General features: G+C 47.5%; 1 protein-coding gene across 1 annotated transcript; it reads right to left on the reverse strand.

Annotated features, from left to right (window-relative positions):
• Nucleotides 1-4,589: 4,589 nt before the first annotated feature.
• RPS19BP1 (ribosomal protein S19 binding protein 1) lies at nucleotides 4,590-12,044 on the reverse strand. Its single transcript, XM_074941610.1, has 4 exons — nucleotides 11,768-12,044; nucleotides 11,554-11,679; nucleotides 10,939-11,036; nucleotides 4,590-9,142 (listed from the first exon to the last, which is right to left on the reverse strand). The coding sequence occupies exons 1-4, from the start codon at nucleotides 11,823-11,825 to the stop codon at nucleotides 9,002-9,004; spliced, it is 423 nt and encodes a 140-aa protein (XP_074797711.1). The 5' UTR covers nucleotides 11,826-12,044; the 3' UTR covers nucleotides 4,590-9,001.
• Between the last annotated feature and the right edge of the window lie 524 nt (nucleotides 12,045-12,568).

Raw genomic sequence — 12,568 nt, forward strand, 5'->3', positions numbered from 1 at the left:
CTCTCGTAGAGCAAAACTAGATGTTTTACTCAAAAGGATGAGTGTAATATAAGAACCCAAATAGAATAGAAACATCCCAATCTCCTACCACTGAAATACAATCATCCAGGGGTAGGGAGATCAGAGCTGCAGACAAACAGGGAACAGCACAATACTTCCACAGGTCTTTTAAAGTAATTTCTATTTCTCCCCCCGCTTCTTTCAGGAAAACTACTTTGACTTTAAAAGAGGTGTGGGGGAAAAAACCCTGCTGCTTTCTGTGTCTGACTGCAGCTCTGATCATCTTGTCTTCAAACAGGTCATCAAACTGATGCTAAGGCTGCCTCATGGCCCATATTTCAATTACAGATGTAACTTTCAATAAATAATTTAGTCATTTAGTCATGCTTTTAAACAGTATCTGTAGATTGGAAACTTTATTCTTCCATTGTAATTTTCATAAATTCCAGGGTGAGAAAGGACACTTTTTTACTCCTGCTGGAATTCTGCACCTCTGTGTAATGCAGAATTAATGTTTCCTGCAGAATTTTATTTTTCATGCAGATTTTGAGATTTCCACCAAAATGCTTCCTTTTTCCAGTTTTGCTTGTTTCAAATATATTAGTTACATATACACATAGTGTCTTTGCGCACACATGAGCACTTTGGCTGTGTGAGCAGAGGGGCTCAATGTAAAAACCTTATGGGGTACTGTTAAATTAAATTGGTCGTGACTTGTGACCCTCCCTTTTATATTCCCTGCCAGCCTGAATCCACCTATCACTGCGCACACACACACACCCAGCGTTCCCACCTGCGCCTGGCACGGGTGTGCATACCACCTCCGGAGACAAAGGGGTCTTGGCTGACAAACCATGTACATGACCCAACCCACATAAACACCCCCCCCCCCACACACACACACTCTACCCTGGGTCTCCCTTCCCCCATGCTAACCATCCACTATCCTACAACTAAACTATTGCTAACTCACCAACTCCACTCCCGCTAGTGGCATGATCCAAAAACCTTACAATACACACACAAGCTCGAACTTGGACAACACATGACAGACACACAAAACAGTACTTAAGGATGCTAGTGCCCTCTTAGGCCAGGTCATTACAATACGTTTGTATAATGACTTTGTTTAAATATTTAATTTCACTGAAAGAGAAGAGAACTGTTAACAAAGATACATCAAGTTCTGTATTAATATGCCTAGTAAGGAATCTATTTGTCAAAAAAACATTTCCTGAATCTTTTTTTGTCGGCTGTATTGTTAGACATACTTGCTGACAGGTATTTTGAAATAAATTGCCAAAATAATTGAAATTGGCATGATTATATTGTGTTTTTGGCAAATAAAATATGCAGAATTTTAAAATTTGTGCAGAATTTAAGTTTTGTCGCAGTATTCCCCCAGGAATATATTATGATCATCTAGTCTGACCTCTTGAATAACACTGGCCATAGAACTTCCCCAAAATAATTCCTAGAGCAGATCTTTTAGAAGAATATCCAATCTTGATTTACAAATTATCAGTGATGGAGAATCTACTACAACCCTGGGTATATTGTTCCAATCTTTAATAACTCTCACTGTTAAAAATGTATGCTTTATTTCCATTCTGAATTCATCTAGCTTCAACTTCCAGCCATTGAATTGTTATACCCCCTCTGCTAAAGAAACTTTCCTTTAATCCCTTTCTTTGCACTATTTTTATGCACCGTGAATACCATTCTATGATGAGCCAAAGGAAGAAAACCCTTTTTAAAAGGGGAGGAAGGTGTAGTCTTAGACTTCCTTAGAGACAGACTGGACAACTGATAGCTCTTCATGTGCTAATTTGTTTTATATTTTGTCAGGATTCATGACATTTTGTCTTATCACCTTATCTCAGAGCATACTTGTTTAAATTGGTTCTTCTCTGTTTACAAAGAGGGCAGTTCCTCTGCCCAGCAAGAGAGAGAAGTAGGGAAATAGAGCAAGTTAAATACACTTTATCTGTCGCACTCTGAGACTACCAGTCCCTGCATATAGTTGGCAGTTTAATTAAGACCATTTTGAATTCTGGATGTGTGTGTGTGTGCTGGCTATGAGTATTTCTGGGTTTCAGTGAGGGGGTGTGTATGTGTGTGTGTGGGGGTGGTAATGGCACAGCTGACTCAAGGGAGGTACAGTGTGGGCAGATGCAGGCTTCACACAACTCTCCTCATGCACCTCAAGCTAGGCATGATGCATCCCAGCATATTCCACTCCTGTTCCATTGTCTGAGTATAAGTCACGTGTTCATATACATAACTCGTATCAGGGTCCCTCCCATACTCTGAACTCTGGGGTACCGGTGTGGGGACCTGCATGCAAGACCCCCTTCGCTCATTCTTACCAGCTTAGGTTAAAAACTTCTCCAAGGCACAAACTTTGCCTTGGCCTTGAATCGTATGCTGCCCCCACCAAGCGTCTTAGACAAAGACCAGGGAAAGAGCCCATTTGGAGACGTCTTCCCCCAAAATATCCCCCCAAGCCCTACACCCCCTTTCCTGGGGAGGCTTGAGAATAAACAAGATGAGCACAGACCAGCCTTGGATTTTTAAGACCCAAAAAATCCAAATCAGATTCTTTAAAAAACCCAGAACTTTATTAGAAGAACAAAAAAAGATAAGAGAACAACTCTGTAAGATCAGAATGGAAGATAATCTTACAGGCAGTCAGATTCAAAACACAGAGAATCCCTCCAGGCAAAACCTTACATTACAAAAAGACACAAAAACAGGAATACACATTTCCTCCAGCACAGCGAATTTACAAGCCAAAACAAAGAAAACCTAACACATTTTTTAGCTAAATTACTTACTAACTCTACAGGAGTTGGAGAACTTGCATCCTTGATCTGTTCCCAGCAAAAGTATCACACAGACAGACAAAAGCCTTTTTCTCCCCCCCTTCCAGATTTGAAAGTATCTTGTCCCCTCATTGGTCATTTTGGGTCAGGTACCAGCGAGGTTACATTAGCTTCTTAACCCTTTATAGGTGAAAGGATTTTGCCTCTGGCCGGGAGGGATTTTACAGCACTGTATACTTCCCTTTATTTTTGTGACAATACAGGCAGGCTGCAGTCTTCTGCAAAGCTGTTCTGACCATGTGTGCCCTCTTTCCCACCACTTTATTTCTGCTACTGTTGCATGCCGATAACTTCCTCTTCAATCTATTTTTAGATCCAGGTGCTTGTACTAGTTCTCTGTAAATACGAATAGAAAAGCAAACCACCCCTAAAGAAGCCATCTGTCTCCTTTGCTGTCCTGAGAAAACAGCTGCACTCCTGTACCCCGTGTGCAAGCCCGAATCCCCACTGCAGCTTTGCAGAGTGAAAGTCAGGGTGATAAAATCCGACTAACCTCTCTTGGCAAGAAGCCCAGAAATAGCAGCAAGGACAGACTGCCCTTTGGGAGATGAGCACTCCCTCTTAGTGCCACTGAACTGCATTAACCAGCAGGATAAGGCAGGATATTCTGGTCAGACTATTTCAGGCAAAAGCCATAGCCTGGCAGCCCAACCCCTTCCCCCTCTCTCATCCCAGCACAACCTTCAGTCTACTCTCCAGAAAGCAGTCACGGTGCCTCTTGAGCAAACGGATCCTTTGCCTCTCTTATGTTTCCTGGTGTCTTATTCCACTATGTGATTTGGTTCTGCCTAAATTCCTGTTTTCCCCTCACCTTCTCCCTTTCGAGACTGTCCCTCCTTTCCCCTAACCCCTATGTAACAATTCTGCTACTGATTATCAACTTCTTCTTTAACTCTGAAAGCCTTTTTGGGGGCAACATTTATTTTCCAGTGAGAATAAACCCCATTCCTTTTATTTTTCCCCTATCACTTAATCCTCCAGACCTGGTAACATCTGCATTGAATATGTACAGAGTAACTATTTTCCAATCTGTGCCAATTTCTTAGCAATTAAAGGTGTCTGGGTTCTGGCTACCTTGGAGACCTCCTCTCTCCTTCTGCATCATACTTTCAGTAGAGAGCCACTTAGAGGCACTCTCTAAATTCAACTTCCAGTGTGGGGCGGGTCCTTGGATCTAGTGTATGCTTCCTCTTTTGTATCAACAAAGCTTGTATTAACTCTGAGTGCATGTCAACATTGACTCTACCAATTTGCTTTCCATTCGTGTTGTAGGAGGAGTGTCAGCCACACCCTGGCTTTATGGACCTGATTCATAATAGGCTAGCCCAGAGGTGGGCAAACTACTGCCCGTGGGACTGTCCTGCCTGGCCCTGGGGAGGCTAGCCCCCAGCCCCTCCCCTGCTCCCCCACAGCCTCACCTCACCATGCTGCCAGCACAGCAGCATAGCTGGCTGCGAGCTCCTGCTGCTCTAAGCGGCATGGTAAGGGGGCAGGGAGTGGGTTGGATAAGGGGCAGGAGGTCCTGGGAGGCAATCAGGGGATAGGGAGCAGTTGGATGGGGTGGAGGAGGTTTGGGGGGGGGAAACAGGAAGGGTTGGATAGGTATGAGAGTCCCAGGGAGGCCTGTCATGGGGCAGGGGTGTGGACAGGGAGCAGGGGGGTTCTGGGAGGGGGTGGTCAGGGGACAAGGAGGTGGGGGGGGGTGTTGGATGGGTCAGGGGTTCTGAGGGGGGCAGTCAGGGGGTGGGGGCCAGGCTGTTTGGGGAGGCCCAGCCTTCCCTACCCAGCCCTCCATACAGTTTCACAACCCTGATGTGGCCCTTGGGCCAGAAAGTTTGCCCACCCCTGGGCTAGCCCAATACTAAACACCCAGGGACTGCTTTGCCCTGTAATTCCTCTGCCAGAAGTAGACCACTGCCAGACTCACATGTTATTTACATTTATATTAAAGGTGCTGCTGCCTTTCTCCTCCCTGTAGAGGGGAAAAGTTATACATAAGATGGCAACCCCCTAACTTTAGCTATCTTTATTTTCTGCTGCAGCATACTCAGCCAGTGGTGTAGATCTGGGACCAGAGCCCGGAGTCTAGCCACAGTGAGCTCATCCAACCCAGCACTCACCCTACTGTGGTAGGAAGAAATCAAGTGTGGGAGCACACAGCTAAAACAGAAGGGAATGCACTCTGACAGGATCAGCTCTTCCAGGCTGAAGAGCTTCTGTCAATGGAAGCCAAGGGGAAATAGGAGCTATGTAAATGTAAAAGCACCCAGGCCACTCCTTGCACACTAAAAGCCTTCCTCCCTATTTCTTGTGGGGCACAGCTTGGCCTGTAGGCGATGGCTGAGTGAAGCAAGAGGCTCTTCTAACCCCGCTTTCTCAATACCCCACAATGGTCATTCACTAGCATTTGCACATTTAATATATTTTATATTATGAAGTCTCCTGTGGTTCTACACTCTACTGTCCAAAATGCTGTTCCTTCAGCTTATATGTAGTGAGCAGCAGCTTGTAGGGATGGGGAAGAGGACTCACTGGCCTGCTCAGTCCAAGCATCACACGTGGCTGGGCTATGCTCTTCCACTTGATGGACAGAAGCAAGCCTGAACAGGCCTTCACACTTGTTGTAGGATCGAGATAAGTTAATACAGGCAGAAACAGCAGAATTAGTTGGAATGTGTAAATACATGTTTAAATTGTTCTTAGCATGTCTCATGGTTACAGGGCTAGCTGCACCTCTGTTCTCTTCCTGGTCTGAGTGTACTCCCTCAGGTGTCAGGCCTTGTGACTTCACCTCTCCTGGGGAGCAATTCCACAGTTCTCACACAGGGCCAGGTCTAGGAGTGGATCACCTGTTCTTACCCAGCAGGTCCAACTGGATTCAGCTCATATGGTTCTTTCCTTCTGGAGTCTGTGACCAGCAGCATACACACTGACCAAATAACCTTCTTAACAACAATACTTTAGTTTTAACAGTAGGAACAAATAATTTAGAGGACTTCAAAAAACAGCTGTCTCCCTGCGTATCACTTTCCGTCTCCCAGTAGCAGCCTAAGAAAACCTAACTTCTTCAGCCTCCCCCATGGGTACCTGGGTCAGTCTGGTGCCCCTACCCGACCACCTCCTCTCTTGTGAGGAAGCCCCTTTTTAAACTGCCCAACTTCTTGTTCTTCATTCTCAGACTCGGGCCCCTCTGGACAAAGCTAGTTTTGCAAGTTGGCTGGAAAGGAAATCCTCTAAAGCCCTCACAGATATGGGCTGTTACGGGACCATGCCCAAATAGTTAAGGGTTTGCTTGCTGAGGGGTAGAGGGCTGCCCAGGCCTAATTTTTAAGCCCCCTTGACCCAAGCCTTCCTTCCTAACCTGAGACAGTGCCACTGCCTCCAGCCCAGAGTAGCCGCATCCTCTCAGGTGACTCAGCCCTATCGAAGGGTGGCTTATTTCAAGGTGTTCTTTCACTTCCTGCTTGCTTTTCCTTCCAGCCCCTATTAAACCAATCCTCATACAGTAAACACCCCAATAACCACGGCAACATACATATGCGTATGTTACAGAGCAGCTCCACCACCACAGTATGTATGACACCTTTATTTTAAACAAGATGGCAAATTAAAAATGGCTCTCTCTAAACTTACTCTAGCCAACTGGAAACAAATTCAAAGTACAGTTAAAAAAACCAGGAAAAGCTACTCATTACCCTATACATTTTTCTGTTTTTGCACCAAGAACACGTACAAAAGAAGGGAACTGGTCTTTGCACTGCTCTAGTGTGTCTGCAGAAGAGAGAAATGAGTAATTGAGAAATCCCCTTTCCATCCTCTTACACAAGAAGGTCCAAGCAACATGTACAATAAGGAACACTAATACCCAGAATTAGCTGTATTTGGTCACTACAGCTTCCTGTTTCAATAATATCTTGGCTTCCCAAACCTTGCATTTCTGAGAAATCCTCCCCCACTCTCCATCTGGTCACTGTGTATTGCAGGTAAGTGGGTGGTGTTACAAATTACACCTGAGAGGACACGCACACAACTGCTGCGAATTTCACCTGGTAGGACACGCACACAAATGCTACGAATTACACCTGGTAGGTCACGCACAGTTCGAGTCTAGGCTGAGGCACATAAACAAAGTCCACAACTGCAGAGTTCCCAAAAGACACTAAGTTTATTACGCTCGAGCGTGGTGCCCCCCTGCTAGCCAGGAGGGGACCCTGAATAGAGATTATACAAAGGCTATATACTTTTTAGCAAAGCATGTTGCCCTTGTGCATTGGAAACCTTAGCCAATAAACAAACCCTTGTCTTATCTACCACCTATCCCTGCTTGGTGCATTCCTTGTGCTATACCAGTATGTTAATTACACAGCATGGTCCTAAAGCCATGCATCAGTAACCTTTATTATCAGGATGGGAGGCCTTACATCAAGGCCAAGAGACAGGGAGTTAGAGACTGACAAAAACCAGATACTGGGAGTCAAGGCAGGCTGGAGACAAGGAGGAGGATTTTCACAGGGATTCAGTATCTAAGGATCACTCCTCCTGGTGTATGATGTGCTGGCATTTAAACAATGGTGGGCCCCAAACCAAAATGGAGTCACATGTGCTAACTTTTCCTTAACAGTGGTAGAACACACCAGTGAGGAAAGAGGAGCAACAGGAACAAATTTGGCAATTGCAATGAGAATGAAAGGAAGAGAGTATACAGGGCTGCTCGACATTGAAGCTCAGCCAGCCTATTTTACACAGAGGCAATGATTCACATAATTCATATTTGGGCTACTTTTTTTGAGGGGGAGGGCACTCATTCTTTTAACGCCTTTGTTTTCAAGTGGAGAACAAAGGTCCTACTTTCTGGGGAGTATAACAGATGGCAAAGTAGCCACCAACCCTCTAGAAACACATTGTATAGGGGTAGCACAATGGACAACTTCCCCACCTGCTGGCCAAACTACATGTTACAACATCCAAAGCATTTAGCATTAGTTTTTGGGTAGGAGAGAATTGCCTCCCTTGACCCAACATCACAATCACCAGCCAAAAGTTCTCAACAGTATACTGCCTTCACCTTCACCAGCTGGTGTTTGCAAGGCAGGGAGGGGTGGGTATTCTCAGGGGAAGTGACAGATAGCCACACCTAGCAGGTTTGGGACAGAGGAGCTGATATGTGGGTTAATACTAGGGCCAGCTGTACTATGCAGCAACACTACCCCCATGTGTTTAGTACCCTGATTTAATGGGCTTGAGTGTAAACTACCAGCTGTATAAGGAGATTTGTGGGAGGGAAGGCTGGGAGGAGTCCAGTACAGAAAGGTTATTTCACTTCCACTCAGCAGTCCAATGAAGGAAAGTAGAAAATATCCATATATTAACATGGAGCACAGAGACCTTTCACACAGCCCTAAAACAGCCTAAAAAGAATTGTGCCTGAATGACCTGTTTCACCTCTGCCAACCCCACCCTATTGGAATAATCATTCTACCACAGAGGTACGCAAGTACGTTCTCTGCCATAGTGACTACTGTTCAAGCACCATAAGCCTACGTGGCATTACACAAGGAGAAAAAAGTGAAGGACCTTGCCTGATGGAGATCATAACCTAAACAGAGGTTTGAATGGTACTCACATCTTCTCCTTCCTAGAGCATCCTTCCTTTTTCTGATAATTTGTTCCAGCTGCTCCACAATTCAGCTCTAAATAGTCTCCTGTGCTTCCCGTAATGAGACCTGCCACTTTAAGCTGTCTTTTCCAGAACAGATGGATAGAAGGATCCTGTCTCAGAGGAGCAGAGTTTGCATCTGGCTTGAATGAAGAGTCTGCTCTACTCCAGGAGAACATGAGTGAGGTGCTGGCTGGAAGTGGGCAGTAGAGGAAACATGATGCACCCTAACAACATGATCTCCCTGGATGCTTTTGAGTCTACAGCATCACATCCCATGCTAGTAACTAACGAATTCTGTACATGTGTGTGAAGTCTCGCATTGGACGTGACATCTAAACATATGCTGGCAAGAGGTATCATCCCACTCCCCTGGTCTCCCATCCCAAACAGGAGGACACGGTCAGTCCCATGCTCTGAACACTCAGTTTTGGAAAGCCTGGAGCTGCAAGAGTTCTCATCACACTGCTCCAGCTCGCCCAAAGTATTCTCTCTCAAACTTCTGGAAGTCTTCCTCCGTGAAGACAGTGCCTTCAGATTTCTTCTTTGGCTTCTCTGGGGGGCGGTCTCTAGATTTCCTGCCCCTATTCTGGTCGAGAACCTTCAAATAATAGGAAGGAAAGATTATTACAGCCTTTGCTAATCCAGCCCCAGACACAGCATAAACTACTGTGCCAGTAATCCCCTGCTATTCCAGTCCTGGCAATGCAGAGAATTAAGACAGATGTTTACTAGGGTTAACAAAAGCTTGTGTTTGGGGCAGCAGCAGACTCCACTTGGGTTTTTGGGACTAATGTCAAAGATGGTCTCAGCTCTTTTGCTGCTGAGGGCCTTGAAGCCAAAACCAACTGCTAGGGCTGAAAGCTTATCACAAACTTTGTTAAGAAGAATGGGCGATTTACAGCATCCCTTTCGGCTGCTTAGTTCTCTTGCTTTTGGTTTTGTTGAAACCCACAGGCATCTATCTGAAGACAAACAACAAAACATATTCCCAGGCAGGTGGGAAGTATTTCCCAAGGTGCTGTGAACTGCTTCTCAGTTACTGGCGAGCTGCTCACAGCAGAACAGGTTTCCCTGCTGAACAGTCATTGTAGTATCTAGGACAACTCAACAGGGAGAGGGGGAAGCATGGTCTAGTGGGCTATGCACAGGACAGAGAAAGTTAGTTCTGTGTTCTCAACCTGGCTCCGACACCAATGCCCTACATAGCTTTGGTAAAGCCTTAGTTTCTCCCTCTGGAACATGGGGATAACACCTCCCTCCGTAGAGGAGTTGTGTGACTAGTATATATGACACTATATATGCTGAGCTATTAAATAAATGCCATCTACTTAATACACGTTTGTACTTTTTCCAAACCTGTTATGCAGCTATAAAGGAAACAGAGCAAAACATTTCCTTTTTCCCCCAGTTTACTTTTTACACCTGACAGACAGTAGTCGGTTTCATTAGCGTCCCCAGTTGTATGGGTCTTTAAAAATCAACAGGGGAAAGAAACATTTTAAGTGACAGGAAAACAAAATCAAAAACAAACAAACAAAAAACACAAGGGGCACCACATGTAGCAACTTGATGATCACTTTAGATAAGCTATTACCAGCAGGAGAGTGGGGTGGGAGGAGGTATTGTTTCATGGTCTCTGTGTATATAATGTCTTCTGCAGTTTCCACAGTATGCATCCGATGAAGTGAGCTGTAGCTCACGAAAGCTCATGCTCAAATAAATTGGTTAGTCTCTAAGGTGCCACAAGTCCTCTTTTTCTTTTCACATGTAGCAACTGGACTTATTAACTTTTTTTAAAATTGTCAACTTGACATACACTCATTGGTTTTATTAAAGAGAGATATGGAGACTGTAGACACACAATGAAATACAGGTTTGAATAAGGGGAAAAAGGACTGTGGGGAAGAAATGGGTCAGAGAGAGGGAAATTTTAATGAAGAGAGTAAGGTTATATGATTATATTAATGTTACCAACTGCCCTGAATTCTATCATTAAGGGGAGAAAAATGAAAATAACCCAGAATTATTGACTGCACTTATAAAACAGAAGATTCTACTGGATACCCCAAAATACACATTTTTCTGTACAATTAGTTATGTTTTGGGAAAGAGGCCTTATAAAATCATCTTGCTGGATCTTCCGAGAAATCCTAAGGCTGGCCCTGGGCATAGTTGTGTGATCATTATAGATCATTTTGGGACCTCGGGATGGTAGTGCAGTAAGTTATTTTGTAAACACACCCAAAAATACTAAGGCCAACATTAGCTACCACCCAAACTCATTTTTAGCATTGACCTGTGCCTCAGGTGTTCACCAGTCTCCAAGGTGAATGACCTGTGGGAGCCACTTCCCCTTTCGCGGTATTCTAGGGAACAAAAACAGGACTCCCTTGCCTGCTGCGTGATGGTTTTGTCCGCAGTGAATCGGCCCTTCGTCATGTACTGCAAGTTCTTCTTCAAGTGATCCACAGCCTGATGCTTCCGATACTCCTCTGGGAAAGGGCAGAGAGCAACAAAACATCTCTGTAAGTGTGTACTGTATAACAACTAGATGAAGAGTACAGGGAGCCGGATGGGGGTATCGCGGCCAGGCCAGGCTATGACACTATTGCTGGGGGGTGTCTCCCTGTGCATCAAAACTGTTTGAGGAGTCATGGGGACAGGACATCCAGCAGGAGACACACAAGGTAACGGGGATAGGATTGTGATCAGGGCCCCCGTGGTGCAGCCAGGCACAAAGAGGTTCCTATGGAGCCCCGGTCACGAGCAGGCAGGCCTAGGAGGTAGGGTCACCTGCATGCAACAGGCTGCTCCCCCCACAAAGCTGGCAGCCCCGAGAGAGCTGCCCTCCTACTCCAAGATGGCCTGGGGTGATAGCACCCCCCCCCCGGCTCCTCGGGGCCAGGGTGTTTTCAGAACAGCGGGTTCTCCTCCAGTCAGTCCCCGGTTTCTGTGCCCAGCCCCATCCCACCAGCAAGGGGTAGTAGCGGCGGGGAGGGTCTCCGTCACCTATCGCCGACTTGGTGACTTTGCCCTTGGCCGTGGTCTTGTGCCTGCCAGGCCCCCGAGCCGCCTTCCTCCTCTTCGGGGCTGTGCGCGGCCGCTGCTGGGGGCCGCTGAGCCCGGGCTGGTGCCCTGCGGGGAGGGGGAGAGAGACGTTAACGTGACCGCGCAGGTGACGGATCTGAGCCCCGCTCAGGCCTGGCCCCGCCCGCCCACTCACCCGCCGCCGTCTCCGTCTCCAGCAGCTCCAGCCCCTTCCTCAGCAGGGAAGCCGACATTCTCCCCACGTGGAGCCGGCTTCCGCCTACCGATGCACCGCCTCCTCCTTCGGCCCTGCCACACTTCCGGTCCCCTGCCGCTTCCGCCGGCAGCCCCGCCACACTTCCGGTCCTGCGCCGCGCCGCGCCGCGCCGCTTCCGCCGGCAGCCCTGCCACACTTCCAGCCTGCGGATACACCGCCTCCTACTTCAGCGCCGCCACACTTCCGATCTTCCGCCACGCCGCTTCCGCTAGCGGCCCTGCCACACTTCCGGCACACGCGCTCGGGACAGTCATCGGCACTCCGCGCCCCGCCCGTCCCGCACATGCGCAGAGGGCGCGTTGGGCCTCTGGTGGGTGATGGGGAAGCTCTCACAGTGGTTCTGGCGAGGCAGAGAGCGCGGGGCAGCGGCTGGCCCCTCCCCCCCAGCAGCGTGAGGGGAGGCCCAAGGGCAGGAAACCCCGCTCCCCCCACCGAGATGCCACCCCGGCTTCTCCTTCCCTGCCCCCAGCTTTGTGGGGGGAGCAGCCTGCTGCACGCAGGTGACCCCTGCTCGGGATTGGGGCTCCCTGGGAGCCTCTCTGCGCCTGGCTGCACCATGCGGGCCCTGATCTCAGTCACAGCATCCTTACCTGGCGCTTCTCCTGCCGGCTCTGCCTGTCTCGCTCAGCTGCCCAAGTTGGGCCAATAAAAGATATTCCCTCACCCACCTTGTCTCTCCTACTCCCCGAGTCTCATACTGGGATTGCAAGCTCTTCAGGG

Source organism: Natator depressus, chromosome 1 (assembly GCF_965152275.1).
Source record: "Natator depressus isolate rNatDep1 chromosome 1, rNatDep2.hap1, whole genome shotgun sequence".
NCBI classification, from domain to species: Eukaryota; Metazoa; Chordata; order Testudines; family Cheloniidae; genus Natator; species Natator depressus.